This window comes from Thalassophryne amazonica, chromosome 3 (assembly GCF_902500255.1).
Source record: "Thalassophryne amazonica chromosome 3, fThaAma1.1, whole genome shotgun sequence".
NCBI lineage: Eukaryota > Metazoa > Chordata > Actinopteri > Batrachoidiformes > Batrachoididae > Thalassophryne > Thalassophryne amazonica.
In genome coordinates this window covers 132,484,323-132,500,444 of record NC_047105.1, presented here as the reverse complement: position 1 = coordinate 132,500,444, position 16,122 = coordinate 132,484,323, and the positions used below count along the sequence as shown (strand labels likewise).

At 42.0% G+C, this 16,122-nt stretch overlaps 1 protein-coding gene across 1 annotated transcript; it reads right to left on the bottom strand.

Annotated features, from left to right (window-relative positions):
* Window positions 1–820: 820 nt before the first annotated feature.
* Window positions 821–14,831, bottom strand: setmar (SET domain and mariner transposase fusion gene). Its single transcript, XM_034167458.1, has 2 exons — window positions 14,719–14,831; window positions 821–2,865 (listed from the first exon to the last, which is right to left on the bottom strand). Exons 1-2 carry the CDS (start codon window positions 14,809–14,811, stop codon window positions 2,086–2,088), a joined length of 873 nt encoding a protein of 290 aa, XP_034023349.1. The 5' UTR covers window positions 14,812–14,831; the 3' UTR covers window positions 821–2,085.
* Window positions 14,832–16,122: the final 1,291 nt, after the last annotated feature.

Here is a 16,122-nt window from a genome sequence, read left to right as displayed (position 1 = left end):
CCATTTCTTGCGGCGATCTTCAACCGAGCAGATGTATTTTGAAATAACTGCATTTTCCACACACTTTTGATTCAGAAAACTTGAAGTGGGACATAAATTCAGACTTGCAGGCTGGAAATTTCAGACTAGCTAGGTAACTAGTAACCAGAATTATAATGGTTAAATCAATAAGCATCAATAGAGAGTGACAGGATTTACTTGTGGTTCCAATTAAAAAAATTATATATTTGCTTGGCAAATTTGGACCAGGGTCAATAACACACAAGTCTCAATATACCAAGATGCTAAAATCAGACTGGTGGTAAGTTCAGACTGTGGCTGCTACAGTCTAATTTTACCTGGTAAATTCAGACTGGTGGTAATCTCAGACCGTGACACCGGGCCCGTTTTCAACGTGACTTTCAATAAATTTAAACTGAGGAATATAATGATTTTGTTCTTTGTAAGGGGCAGTATATTACATACAGAACCAGGAGAAATTACAAAAACATTTGTGATTATTTTTTAGATTTTGTTATTTATTTATTTATTGTTTTTTAAACAGTGATTTAAATCATACCAGCCCTGTGACAATGTCTACGACAGAATTGCTCAGTGAAGACAGCATGTCTTGTGATCTTGGACTCTCAGTTCAGATGAGTTAACGTGAGTCACCGTCATGTTCAACAGTACAGCAGTTGCACAGTGTATGTGGGCTGTACAAGCTGACAGAGGGACAGGATGGTGTCATGACTATCTGGAGGACACTGTAGTTTCAGCCTAGCCCCCCCCCCCCACACACACCTTATTTTTCTTCATTTAGATGGATGTAATTTTAAAAGCTTTAATGGAGTTTCTCAAGTGAAAAACAGCATTCAGTTGCACTTCATTTATAGTCAGGTTATGTCTCTGTACACCACCACTGTGGAGCACAGATGAAACACATTTGTTGTGTAGACTTTTAGCTTTAATTTAGGGGTGTATCAAGTATGACAATAATAATTTAGGAATTATATCCATAAGTAAGTCCTTATAGGGCCGGCGGCCCAATGGGGCTGCGCTCATCTCCTGTTTCTGGAGTGTGAAGCAGACAAGAGTCCAATTCTATCCTGCAAACAGAACACCTGTCCATCTCAGACAACTTCCAAACCATGGCGGGTACTATGTTTACAGCTGGGTTAACCGAGACAAAGCAAATTAAGTCTTGTCCAAAGACACACACACACACACACAGGCAGCATGAGCAGGTCTTGAATCCAGGTCTCTGTTTTGGCAGGAGTTACAGGCTTCTGTGACTGTGATTGGAGAAACTGAGCATAGTGCAACTTAGGGCTGGGCGATAACATCATCACAGTAACCTGTAATAAAATTTAGCTCAATACCATGTGAAGGGAGCTCAGTGGAATAAGGAGTTTGGCTACCAATATGGAGACGTAGGATCAATTTCCATCTGCATTCTTGGACAAGAAACTCAGCTGTGGATGTGTACCAGCCTTGACTGGGGAAGTAATCAATGACAGCATTCGGTCCAGGGGGAGTTGTAGACCCTCATTTGGTTCACATTCTGGAATTCAGAGCCTATGATGAGCTTTGGCCATTTGTACACAATATAACAAAATCTAACAGTGTATTATAAGTAACTGTGGGAACATCTTTTGCAGTTTTTAGCATTCACAACCATTTCCTAGCACAAGGTGTTGTTTGACCTGCCTGGTGGTGGACAAAGCACTGGACACAAAGCAAATTTAAAAAAAGAGATACAAAAGTTGGAGTGAAACAGATGTGGGGCATGAAAAGTGACTATCAAAGTGAACTTGTCATAATCAAAGCTGAGAAAATTAGTAACAGAAAGTTTATCTATCTGAGGCGTATAGTTGCACTGATTAAAAAGTACAGACAAGGAGGTTCTGCTGTAGGAGCAGAGATTAACATTTAGCAAAACTTTGCCACTCAAATCCACCATCAGGCATCTCACAGGAGACCGAAACATCCGGGCGTCCCGTCAAGACCTTTTCCGACAAAAGACACAGACATGCACATCAGCAATAAAAACAACTTTTGTGTAGCATTTTTGTAATACTGCGCCACGCTACTTGATGTGACTGATCAGCTGAGAATAGATAAATCCAGTGGGAGGAAGCGGGCACAGTTGGTGGCACCACAGCGGCAGACCTTCCTGTGGACTGCCTCTGCAGCGTCAGTCTGTGTGGACACCAGCTCCACAGGAGGCTGATTCCTGAAGCCTCCTGAATAATCAAACGTCAGCTCCTCTTGACTTTCAATGTCCCGCCCAGCAAACAGTGCCAGTCGAGGAACCGCAGAGTGGACTCGGACCGGCACCATGGCCAGGCACGGCAGGCAGGAGTGGTTGAGGAAGCGGCCGACGTTTCCGATCATGGTTGGATCGACAAATGTCTCGATGATGTGGCCTTTGCCTGCGTGTTCTCTGACAGCTATGATGTAATTATTGTCTTCGTATTTCTGTGCTTGTTGTCTCCGCCTGGCTTCTTTAAAGCTGATTACCTCTCCCGCGTATTCACACACAAAAGTCCCGTGTGGAATGGGCTGCAGTGTCCGTACTCCCCAGCCCTTGTGGATGGTGCGGCAAACTTCTAGTCTGAGTCTGAGGCCCCTCTGCACCACCCTGTTACTGCAGACATCACTGCAGCAGCAAAGAGCGTTACACTCGAACACCGGGGCGCAGTAATCGCCATCTGTCCCACTGAGGTTCAACAGTGTCCCTGTGCTGCTGTAGTGCTGCCCATGTGTCCTCAGGCAGGAGCAGCTGTCAGGAGAGCAGGAAGTGGACAGACAGGAGCATCCAGGCAGCGTGATTTCACTCAGGTCAACGGAGCATCCTGGTCCCTCAGTGTTTTCTGGTGAATACTGAAATATGATGGAAAACAAGTCAGAGCAGAGCCGTTAGGCCCCCTGTTCAGGGGAGGAGTAACCTTCAGCCGTAATGGCCTATTCCATGAGAGCGTCACGTGCATTACCGCTTTTACTGGTCTTGCTGTGCTCGAGGCGCCCCACAGTATTATGACGACCATTATTTCTGCATCTATTGAGAATCGTCTCTGGGAGGCCGGATCACAGCAGGACTAGTGAACGTGTTAATGGATGTGACAGTCTCATGGAATATGTTGTACACAGCAGGGACCTCAAGGTGCCTAAAAAACTACCTGAGAAACAGCAGTTGGGACGGACAAACCAGTGACCTGGCACTCCTGGCATTTCACCCTCGGAGACCACGGCCTCTGGACAGGAACCAAATCATTGCTGCTTTTGCTCTAAACCACAACAACAGGTGCATTGTGCTGTTATGAAGACATCGATGGTAGGGGAAAGACTTTCTCTCTGCCTGCCTTTGGAATTTTTTCCCTGAGGCTACAGGCTACATGTGGAGGTCTGTGGATATTTGTATTGGTTTGTGTGCGATTTTTTTCATTCTGCATGTCATCAGTGACTCTTGCAGATCAGAATGTGGTTATGTGTACACACGCATGTGAACATGGCAGAGGTGCAGCAGAGAGCCATCGTGACACATGCGCACTTATTTCATAACATCCTCATAAAAATACCAAGCTACCCCAAACCACCCGCAGAACAAAAAACCAAAAACAAAAAAAAAAAAAACACTGGAGCCGCTACTGTGGTGAGTGAGGACTTTCCAGGCATGTGAGACGCAAATAAAGAAAAATACTTAAAATGACGGGAACTTAAGAGGGCTGTAGTTGGGGGGTCTGGGGGGCGTTGCTCCCCAGAAGCTGATGGTTTTTAGCCATGCTAATGTCACCCAGAAACATTTACTGAAATATACATCTGAAGGATCTAAATGACATGTTGAGATGCTGAAAAGCTTCACTCATTCATGTCAGCGACATATACAGTAGTGTTCAGAATAATAGTAGTGCTATGTGACTAAAAAGATTAATCAAGGTTTTGAGTACATTTCTTATTGTTACATGGGAAACAAGGTACCAGTAGATTCAGTAGATTCTCACAAATCCAACAAGACCAAGCATTCATGATATGCACACTCTTAAGGCTATGAAACTGGGCTATTAGTAAAAAAAAAAAAAAGTAGAAAAGGGGGTGTTCACAATAATAGTAGCATCTGCTGTTGATGCTACAAACTCAAAACTATTATGTTCAAACTGCTTTTTTAGCAATCCTGTGAATCACTAAACTAGTATTTAGTTGTATAACCACAGTTTTTCATGATTTCTTCACATCTGCGAGGCATTAATTTTTTTGGTTTGGAACCAAGATTTTGCTGGTTTACTAGTGTGCTTGGGGTCATTGTCTTGTTGAAACACCCATTTCAAGGGCATGTCCTCTTCAGCATAAGGCAACATGACCTGTTCAAGTATTCTGACATATCCAAACTGATCCATGATACCTGGTATGCGATATATAGGCCCAATACCATAGTAGGAGAAACATGCCCATATCATGATGCTTGCACCACCATGCTTCACTGTCTTCATTGTGAACTGTGGCTTGAATTCAGAGTTTGGGGGTCATCTCACAAACTGTCTGGAGCCCTTGGACCCAAAAAGAACAATTTTACTCTCATCAGTCCACAAAATATTCCTCCATTTCTCTTTAGGCCAGCTGATGTGTTCTTTGGCAAATTGTAACCTCTTCTGCACGTCTTTTATTTAACAGAGGGACTTTGTGGGGGATTCTTGCAAATAAATTAGCTTCACACAGGCATCTTCTAACTGTCACAGCACTTACAGGTAACTCCAGACTGTCTTTGATCATCCTGGAGCTGACCAATGGGTGAGCCTTTGCCATTCTGATTATTCTTCTATCCATTTTGATGGTTGTTTTCCATTTTCTTCCACGCGTCTCTGGTTTTTTGTCCATTTTAAAGCACTGGAGATCATTGCAGATGGACAGCCTATAATTTTTTGCACCTGCGTATAGGTTTTCCCCTCTCCAATCAACTTTTTAATCAAACTACGCTGTTCTTCTGAACAATGTCTTGAACGTCTCATTTTCCTCAGGCTTTCAAAGAGAAAAGCATGTTCAACAGGTGCTGGCTTCATACTTAAATTGGGGACACCTGATTCACACCTGTTTGTTCCACAAAATTGACGAACTCACTGACTGAATGCCACACTACTATTATTATGAACACCCCCTTTTCTACTTTTTTTTTTTTACTAATAGCCCAATTTCATAGCCTTAAGAGTGTGCATCTCATGAATGCTTGGTCTTGTTGGATTTGCGAAAATCTACTGAATCTACTGGTACCTTGTTTCCCATGTAACAATAAGAAATATACTCAAAACCTGGATTAATCTTTTTAGTCACATAGCACTATTATTATTTTGAACACTACTGTACATATTACAAAGTTTAATGTACTGTGTGAAAAGTATTTTATAATGCATTTATAGTAATATAAAGTATAATGTACTGTGTGAAATATATTTTATAATGTATGTATGTATAGTAATATAAAGTATAATGTACTGTGAAATGTATTTAATAATGTATAATAGTGTAAAATATAACGTACTGTGTGAAACGTAATATAAAGTATAATGTACTGTGTGAAACATTTTATAATGTATGTATAGTAATGTAAAATATAATGTAAATATAATGTACTGTCTGAAATATATTTTAGAATGTATGTATAGTAATACAAATTATAATGTACTGTGAAACATATTTTATAATGTATAGTAATGTAAAATATAATGTACTGCCTGAAATATATTTTATAATGTATGTATAGTAATATAAAGTATAATTTATTGTGTGAAATATATTATATCATATATAATAATGTAAAGTATAATGTACTGTGTGAAATATATTTTATAATGTATGAATAGTAATATAAAGTATAATGTACTGTGAAATGTAGTTTATAATGTAATGTAAAATATACTGTACTGTGTGAAACATTTTATAATGTATGTATAGTAATATAAAGTATAATTTATTGTGTGAAATGTATTATATCATGTATGTAAAACAATGTAAAGTATAATGTACTGTGTGAAACATATTTTCTAATGTATGCATAGTAATATAAAGTATAATGTACTGTGAAACATATTTTATAATGTATAATAATGTAAAATATAATGTACTGTGTGAAACATTTTATAATGTATGTATAGTAATATAAAGTATAATTTATTGTGTGAAATGTATTATATCATGTATAATAATGCAAAGTATAATGTACTGTGTGAAATACATTTTATAATGTATGTATAGTAATGTAAAGTATAATGTACTGTGAAACGTAATGTAAAATATACTGTACTGTGTTAAACATATTTTATTATTGTGTGAAATGTATATCATGTATAATAATGCAAAGTATAATGTACTGTGTTAAACATATTTTATTATTGTGTGAAATGTATATCATGTATAATAATGCAAAGTATAATGTACTGTGTGAAATATATTTTATAATGTATGTATAGTAATATAAAGTATAATGAACTGTGAAACGTATTTTATAAAGTATTGTAATGTAAAATATAATGTAATGTGTGAAACATATTTTATAATGTAATGTAAAATATAATGTACTGTGTGAAACATATTTTATAATGTATGTATAGTAATATAAAGTATAATTTATTGTGTGAAATGTATTATATCATGTATGTATAATAATGTAAAGTATAATGTACTGTGTGAAACATATTTTATCATGTATATATAAAATGTACTGTGTGAAACATATTGTATAATGTAAGTATTATAATATAAAGTATAATTTACTGTGTGAAATGTACAACCCCAATTCCAATGAAGTTGGGGCGTTGTGTAAACTGTAAATAAAAACAGAATACAATGATTTGCAAATCCTCTTCAACCTATGTTCAATTGAATACACCACAAAGACAAGATATTTAATGTTCAAATTGATAAACTTTATTGTTTTTGTGTAAACATTGGCTCATTTTGAATTGGATGCCTGCAACACATTTCAAAAAAGCTGGGACAGTGGTATGTTTACCACTGTGTTATATCACCTTTCCTTCTAACAACACTCAAAAAGCATTTGGGAACTGAGGCCAGTAATTGTTGAAGCTTTGTAGGTGGAATTCTTTCCCATTCTTGCTTGACGTACGACTTAAATTGTTCAACAGTCCGGAGTCTCCGTTGTCCTATTTTGCGCTTCATAATGTGCCACACATTTTCAATGGGCGACAGGTCTGGACTGCAGGTGGGCCAGTCTACTACCCGCACTCTTTTACTACATAGTCACACTGTTGTAACAAGTGCAGAATGTGGCTTGGCATTGTCTTGCTGAAATAAGCAGGGACGTCCCTGAAAAAGACGTTACTTGGATGGCAGCATGTGTTGCTCCAAAACCTGGATGTACCTTTCATGGTGCCATCACAGATGTGTAAGTTGCCCATGACATGGGCACTAAAACACCCCCATACCATCACAGATGCTGACTTTGAACTTTCCACTGATAACAATCTGGATGGTCTTTTTCATCTTTTGTCCGGAGGACACGGCGTCCATGATTTTAAAAACAATTTGAAATGTGGACTCATCAGACCACAGCACACTTTTCCACTTTGCATCTGTCCATTTCAAATGAGCTCGGGCCCAGAGAAGGCGGCAACGTTTCTGGATGTTGTTGATGTATGGCTTTCACTTTGCATGGTTTAACCTTTCACTTGTAAAGATGAACTGTGTTAACTGACAATGGTTTTCTGAAATGTTCCTAAGCCCACGTGGTAAGATCCTTTACACAATGATGTTGGTTTTTAATGCAGTCCCGCCTGAGGGATCAAAGGTCACGGGCATTTAATGTTGGTTTTCAGCCTTGCCGCTTATGTGTAGAAAGTTCTCCAGATTCTCTGAATCTTCTGATTATATTATGGACTGCAGATGATGGAATCCCTAAATTTCTTGCAACTGAACGTTGAGAAACATTGTTCTTAAACTGTTGGAGTATTTTTTTTTCACGCAGTTGTTCACAAAGTGGTGATCCTCGCCCCATCTTTGCTTGTGAATGGCTGAGCCTTTTGGGGGTGCTCCTTTTTACCCAATCATGACACTCACCATGTTTCCAATTAGGTGTTCTTTGAGCATTCATCAACTTTCCCAGTCTGTTGTTGCCCCATCCCCTTTTTTGAAATGTGTTGCAGGTATCCATTTCAAAATGAGCAAATATTTGCACAAAACAATAAAGTTTATCAGTTTGAACATTAAATATCTTGTCTTTGTGGTGTATTCAAATGAATATAGGTTGAAGAGGATTTGCAAATCATTGTATTCTGTTTTTATTTACATTTTACACAACGTCCCAACTTCATTGGAATTGGGGTTGCAAAAGAAACATATACAACCGTGTAAAGATCGGAAGCGCGTCGCACTGGAAAGCTGTAGCTTTTGATGCTAAATTGATTCACTCTTACACGGCTTATACACATGCTCTAGTCTTCTGTTTTGTTTTGTTTTTCTGGAGATGTTACAGCACCACACAAACTCAGCCACATGGGGTGTGCAGCCAGTACATTCTGAGTGCTGGTCCCAAGCCCGGATAAATGAGGAGGGTTGTGTCAGGAAGGGCAGCCGGCGTAAAACAAGCCAACCCAACTATGCAGAATCAGAATCGAATTCCCATACCGGATCGGTCGCGGCCCGGGTTAACAACGTCCACCACCGGTGCTATTGCCCAACAGGGTGCCGGTGGAAATTGGGCTACTGCTGGGCAAAGACGACGAAGAAGAGGAGGAAAACGTTGCCACGAACAGCGGGAGAAGAAGAAAACTAGAAGGGTGGAAATGAGAGTGGGGACTCTGAATGTTGGTAGTATGACTGGTAAAGGGAGAGAGCTGGCTGATATGATGGAGAGGAGAAAGGTAGACATATTGTGTGTGCAAGAGACCAAGTGGAAGGGAAGTAAGAGCAGGAGCATCGGTGGTGGGTACAAGTTGTTGTACCATGGTGTGGACAGGAAGAGAAATGGTGTTGGGGTCATTTTAAAGGAAGAGTATGTTAAAAGTGTGTTGGAGGTTAAGCAAGTGTCTGACAGGGTGATGAGTGTGAAGTTGGAAATTGAAGGAGTGATGATGAATATCATCAGTGCATATGCCCCACAGGTAGGTTGTGAGATGAAGGAGAAAGAAGATTTCTGGAGTGTGTTAGATGAGGTGGTGGAGAGTGTGCCCAAGCATGAAAGAGTGGTGATAGGAGCAGACTTCAATGGGCATGTTGGTGAAGGGAACAGAGGTGATGAGGAAGTAATGGGTGATATGGTATCAAGGATAGGAATGGGGAAGGACAGATGGTAGCTGATTTTGCAAAAAGGATGGAAATGGCTGTGGTGAATACCTACTTTAAGAAAAGGGAGGAGCACAGGATAACATATAAGAGTGGAGGAAGGTGCACACAGGTGGACTACATTCTTTATAGGAGATGCAAGCTAAAATAAATCACAGACTGTAAGGTGGTAGCATAGGAGAGAGTGTCACTAGACAGCATAGGATGGTTGTTTGTAGGATGACTTTAGAGGTAAAGAAGAAGAAGAGAGTGAGAGCTCAACAAAGGATCAGATGGTGGAAGCTGAAGGAGGAAGACTGTTGTGTGAAATTTAGCGAGCAGGTGAGAGAAGCACTAGTTGGAGGGGAAGCAATTTTGGACAACTGGAAAAGTACTGCAGATGTGGTGAGGGAGACAGCTAGGGCAGTACTGGGTATGACATCTGGACAGTGGAAGGAAGAGAAGGAGACTTGGTGGTGGAATGAAGAGGTCCAGGAAAGCATGAGGAGAAAGAGGTTGGCGAAAAAGTTTTGGGATAGTCGGAGAGATGAAGAAAGTAGACAGGAGTACAAGAAGATGCGGCGTAAGGCGAGAAGAGAAGTGGCAAAAGCAAAGGAAAAGGCATATTGTGAGCTGTACAAGAAGTTGAATAGTAAGGAAGGAGAAAAGGACTTGTACCGATTGGCCAGACAAAGGGACAGAGCTGGAAAGGATGTGCAGCAGGTTAGGGTGGTAAAAGATGCACATGGTAATGTGCTGACAAGTGAGGAGTGTGTGCTGAGAAGGTGGAGGGAATATTTTGAAGAGTTGATGATTAAAGAAAATGAGCGAGAGAAAAGGCTGGATGATGTGGTGAGAGTAAATCAGGAAGTAAAAGATATTAGCAAGGAAGAAGTGAGGGCTGCTATGAAGAGGATGAAGAGTGGAAAGGCAGTTGGTCCAGATGACATTCCAATGGAGGCATGGAAATGTCTAGGAGAGATGGCAGTAGAGTTTCTAACCAGATTGTTTAATAAAATCTTGGAAAGTGAGAGGATGCCTGAGGAGTGGAGACGAAGTGTGCTGGTTCCTATTTTCAAGAACAAGGGTGATGTGCAGAGCTGCAGTAACTACAGAGGCATAAAGCTGATCAGCCACAGCATGAAGTTATGGGAAAGAGTAGTAGAAGCTAGGCTTAGAAAACAGGTGAAGATCTGTGAGCAGCAATATGGTTTCATGCCGAGAAAGAGCACTACAGATGCAGTGTTTGCTCTGAGAATACTGTTGGAAAAGTACAGAGAAGGACAGAAAGAGTTACATTGTGTGTTTGTGGACTTAGAAAAAGCTTATGATAGGGTGCCAAGAGAAGAGTTGTGGCATTGTATGAGGAAGTCTGGAGTGGCAGAGAAGTATGTTAGGGTAGTGCAGGACATGTACAAGAATAGTGTGACAGCGGTGAGATGCGCAGTCGGAATGACAGACTCATTCAAGGTGGAGGTGGGATTACACCAAGGATCAGCTCTGAGTCCTTTCTTGTTTGCAGTGGTGATGGACAGGTTGACAGATGAGATCAGACAGGAGTCCCCATGGACTATGATGTTTGCAGATGACATTGTGATCTGTAGTGAGAGTAGAGAGCAAGTTGAGTCTAGTCTGGAGAAGTGGAGATATGCTTTGGAGAGAAGGGGAATGAAAGTCAGTAGAAGCAAGACTGAGTACATGTGTGTGAATGAGAGGGAGCCCAGTGGAATAGTGCAGTTACAGGAGTAGAAGTGGTGAAAGTAGATGAGTTTAAATATTTGGGGTCAACTGTTCAAAGTAATGGAGAGTGTGGTAGAGAGGTGAAGAAGAGAGTACAGGCAGGGTGGAGTGGGTGGAGAAAGGTGGCAGGAGTGATTTGTGACCGAAGAATATCAGCAAGAGTGAAGGGGAAAGTTTACAAAACAGTAGTGAGACCAGCTATGTTGTATGGTTTAGAGACAGTGGCACTAACAAAAAGACAGGAGGCAGAGCTGGAGGTGGCAGAGCTGAAGATGTTGAGATTCTCTTTAGGAATGAACATATCAGAGGGACAGCTCAGGTGGGATGGTTTGGAGACAAAGTCAGAGAGGCGAGATTGAGATGGTTTGGACATGTGCAGAGGAGGGACCCAGGGTATATAGGGAGAAGGATGCTGAGGATGGAGCCACCAGGCAGGAGGAGAAGAGGGAGACCAAAGAGGAGGTTCATGGATGTGCTGAGAGAGGACATGCAGGTGGTTGGTGTGACAGAGGAAGATACAGAGGACAGGGTGAGATGGAAACGATTGATCTGCTGTGGCGACCCCTAACGGGAACAGCCGAAAGACAAAGAAGATGTTACAGCACCACACACAGGCCTGGCATATGTACTACAATGTTACACAGTGCTTCAATGCACAGAATTTGCCTCAAACATTTTTTGCAACTGAATTATTCGACTCATCGTTTCAGCCCTAGTGCTGTATGGCAGGTTAAAACACTGCACTGTATGAACCACAAAACATCTGTTCGTGTTTGTTATTTTTGTTGCCATCAACATATGTTGTAGAATTGCCTTTGCAGAAAAATAACAAATTCATACCGAGCAGCACCCGGCAGCGGAGCCACCGAGCGAAGCGAAGATGTTGACAGACGGGCATGACGTCAGAGTCGTAGTCCATCCGACTCAGTTTCCGCCATGACCGCAAACTGGAAGCACGCATTCGTCACCACAAACAGGAAGTTAAAACAGGAAGTACACAGGAAGCACATAAGAAACATGATGGGAGAAGCCGAGGTGCATGATGGGAGAATGCTGTTACCCGGTTACCGCTGTCGTTGCGGCGGTCGTCCCGTCGGACACCAGCGAAAGGCTGGCATAGGAATACACTGAGCGAGCCACATTACGGCTTCCATCAACAAAGTAGTTCTGAAAAATGAATTAATATATTCCGTTCGTGTACTAATTAAAAGGCAGGAAACGCATAGAAATGGTGTTAACTGGTTACCGCTTTCGCTGCATTTGTTTTGCGCTCGTCACGCTGGACAAAGAACGAAAGGCTGGTGTAGGAATACACTGAGTGAGGTGCATCACTGCCGTAATTTCCTCAACAAAGTGAAGCGTCGCTCTCCGCTCTGAGTTGAAAGGAAAAAAAAAACTCCCATCAGAATCTTTCATTCAATAATCCAGTTACTTCTGTGTCCCGTAGATGCTGATTCATTCAGAAATGTATGGGTTACGTATGGTAAAGGCTTCGTGTTTCCAAAACTCTTCATTTACTCAACGAGAGCGGGGGGAGGGGGCTTCACTCATTTTCACAATGAAAAGTTAATAATTTTCATTGGAACTGTTTAGAAACTACAAACTGTTTACAAGCCTCAGTGTAACAGGAAAGTGGGGAAAAAGGTTTTGTAATTGCAATTTAATACATGTTATACATGTTGTCAGTAGTGCTGGGTTGAAAAGATTGATTCCCTGATTTTTTTTTAATCGATTTTAAATCCCACAGATTGATTCATACATCCAAATATCGATATTATACACACACACTATATATATATATATTATATATATATATATATATATATGGTCTTCACGCCAGTGTTGGAGCAGCCTCACTGAAGAAATGCCGCTGCAGGTGGTCTGTTGCGCTGTTTCTGAGGGTGTGAAAATGATCATTTCTCTGCATTGACTGTGGACCAGGTGGTTCTGATTTTGAAGCAGGTTCACAATGTATTCATCAACCTCTGTCAAAGCTATTTAAAGATGTCGATCATGATGACCTGGACTCTTGTCTGTTGCGGGTAAGAAAAAAAGAAAAGTCCGTTGTTTAATTCACACAGTGGTGTTTTTTTTTGTTTTAGGTCGTTCCTCGTAACATGCCTTTTCCGTGGGAGAGAGTGTGAAGGTTCTGTGTTGTGGACTGACTTTTCAGCCACGCAGCAAGTGCTGGTGGAAAAGACTGACTGAACCGCCAGTCAGTCTTTTCCACCAGCACTTGTAGGGGAGACTGAGACTTTTTTAATTTATAACCCCCTGAAACACTGTTGCCTGCATTCTGAGGGCCACATTTTGTGAAGTAAAGCCATAGTTTTTTTTTTTTAACCTAAAAGAAACGAGGCATCAAGCCAAAACATGGAAGCCTGTGTCAGGGCCAATGAGCCAGGTACCTCTGGCGCCCTCTTTTGGCTGCCATTCACCCTGTTTGCAAAATAAAAATACTACTCTATCATTCTGGGAAGGGGATTGGTCCGTGCCATTACTATTATTATTATTACAATGCTTTAAATTCTCGAGATAAAGCCATTTATCGTGATAGATGTGTAGCAGTTGGTTCAGTGGATCTGTATCTTATAACCAGATAGTGAATTTAGTGGCGATGTAACGAACTGGCCGACAGTGTCACACTTATTGTGAACTAGGAAGCTGCCGACCAGGTCAGCCTCGCCGGCCTCCTGCAGAGCATCGCAGCGGAGCTCTGAAAGCGGAGGTCGGTCTTGAAGTCCTGAGCGATTTCTCTCACCAGGTGCTAGAAGGGCAGCTTGCGGATCAGCAGCTCAGTGCTTGAGGACCATAATGTAAATAAGCATCCGTATTGGAAGCGTTCTTGTGTTATCCTCGGCAGTATTTTTATGTATTCTTATATAATTTTATTGCCAAATAAAATAAAACAAAATTCTGGGAGCAGCGGATTTCTGGTAGCGGCGGATCTCTCTCAGCGCCACGGTGCCGTGAGGCTTCTTCACACTGACGTTGAAGCTTCTGCAATTGTTTGCCAAATGCATGTAGCGTATCACAGCAGCCACCACGCCGTAATCCAGAATGGGCGCAGGACACAAAATGACGTGACCGATAATTCACATGCAAACCCTCTATAGCCATCATTATTAACGACAAATACTTAATTAATTTGCTGTCAAATGTAAATATAATACTAGTATTAATATGTTGCATAACTAGACAATTAGGTAACAGCTCAAAAACAGTTTTAATAACACTAACCCAAATCGATATCAGATGGAATCGAAATGATCAATTCTGAATCTTAAGAATCAAATCAATTTTTGAAATTTGAATCGATACCCAGCTCTAGTTGTCAGTGCCACATAAGTCAGGAGAATAAATATCTTTTATTGCGTAAACATCACTTTTTAAATGAAATCATCAACCCCTGAAGAAAATTATTAAAATAATATTGTCCAATTGAATCTTCAATTTTTCTGCAGTATGTCAAACAAAAACTTAAATATTTTTCCAGAGAGAAAAACACTGCTCGGTCAAAGGCTTTGCCTTCATTATATTATCACAGTAAGTTAGTTTCCATTTTATGATTTTGCTTGAAAAGGAAAAAAAAAAAATCACAAAACTGGTCGAACACTTCCCCCTTCAGGCGGGCCTGCGCAGCACGGACAAAAACACAACAACAACACAACAAACCCAGTTTGAGGAGGTAAAGTTTCCACTTGCAGCTGTACATACAGCATAAATTACCTGAAACTGATCGAATCCACTGCATCCAACAAAAACCGGCACATTCTCCAACCCGTGACTCAAATCTACGACTCCAACTCCATACTCACTCATCCTCCGGCCGCTGCTGACGACGTCACCCTGACGTCACCCACTGCGACTTCAAGACATTTTGTTGTGCATTACCGCCCTCTAGCGGTCTGACTAATCTTTACATAAAATGGGCGACTCCACGGACACGTCGACCTCAGGGGAAAACCGCACGTTAAAAAACACACACAAAAAAAACCAAACAACGCAAAATAAACACGCAAAAAACCCACTTACGTTTCAGACGAGGTTCCAGTTGTTCCGTCATACATTTTTTATTTCTCGTGTCCATATATTTTGTGTCTGTGCAGACTGAAGGCAACACAGAGGAAACACGTACACACGCACACGCACAATCAGGATTTACAGTTTGAATTTCACCACATGATGAATTTTACACTTTCGAATCATGATCAAGATGTTGACTCTCTCCCCCCTCTCTCGGCTATCTCTCCCTCCATCCCTCTCTCTCTCCTCCCCTTTCTCCCTCTCTCACCCTCTAACTCTCCTCCTCTCTCTCCGCTTTCTCTCCCTCCCTTCCTCTCTCCCTCTCTCCTCCTCTTTCTTCCTCCATCCCTCTCTCCCCCCTCTCTCTCCGCTCTCTCCCTCCATTCCTCTCTCTCTCTCTCCTCTCTCTCGCTTCTCCCCTTTCTCCCTCTCCACCTCTCTCTCTCTCCTTCTCTCTCTCCGCTGTCTCTCCCTCCATCCCTCTCTCCCTCTCTCTCTCTCTCTCTCCCCTCCTCTCTATCTCTCCTCCTCTTTCTCCCTCTCTCCCCCTCTCTCTCTCCTCCATCCCCCACTCTCTCTCCTCTCTCTCTGCTCTCTCCCTCCATCCCTCTCTCCCCATCTCTCTCTCCTCCTCTTTCTCCCTCTCTCCCCCTCTCTCTCTCCTCCCCCCTCTGTCTCCTCCTCTTTCTCCCTCTCTCCCCCTCTCTCTCTCCTCCTCTCTCTCCACTTTCTCTCCCTCCATCCCTCTCTCCCTCTCTCTCTCTCTCTCTCTCTCTCTTCCTCTCTCTCATCCTCTCTCTCCCTCCATCCCTCTCTCCCTCTCTCTCTCCTCCTCTTTCTCCCTCTCCCCCTCTCTCCTCCTCTCTCTCCCTCCATCCGTCTCTCGCCTCCTCTCTCTCTCCTCCTCTTTCTCCCCCTCTCTCTCCGCTGTCTCTCCCTCCATCTGTCTCTCTGTCTCTCCTCCTCTCTCCCCCTCTCTCTCCTCCTCTCTCCGCTGTCTCTCCCTCCATCCCTCTCCCCCTCTCTGTCCTCCTCTCTCTCTCCTCCCCTTTCTCCCTCTCTCCCCCTCTCTCTCCGCTGTCTCTCCCTCCATTCCCCTCTCTCTCC

Excerpts from the sequence above, each read along its gene's own strand:
- setmar (XM_034167458.1), bottom strand. The coding sequence starts at position 14,811 with ATGAGTGAGTATGGAGTTGGAGTCGTAGATTTGAGTCACGGGTTGGAG. Across the intron at positions 2,866-14,718 it reads GTGGATTCGATCAGTTTCAG|TATTCACCAGAAAACACTGA; the intron begins GTAATTTATGCT and ends ATCATATTTCAG.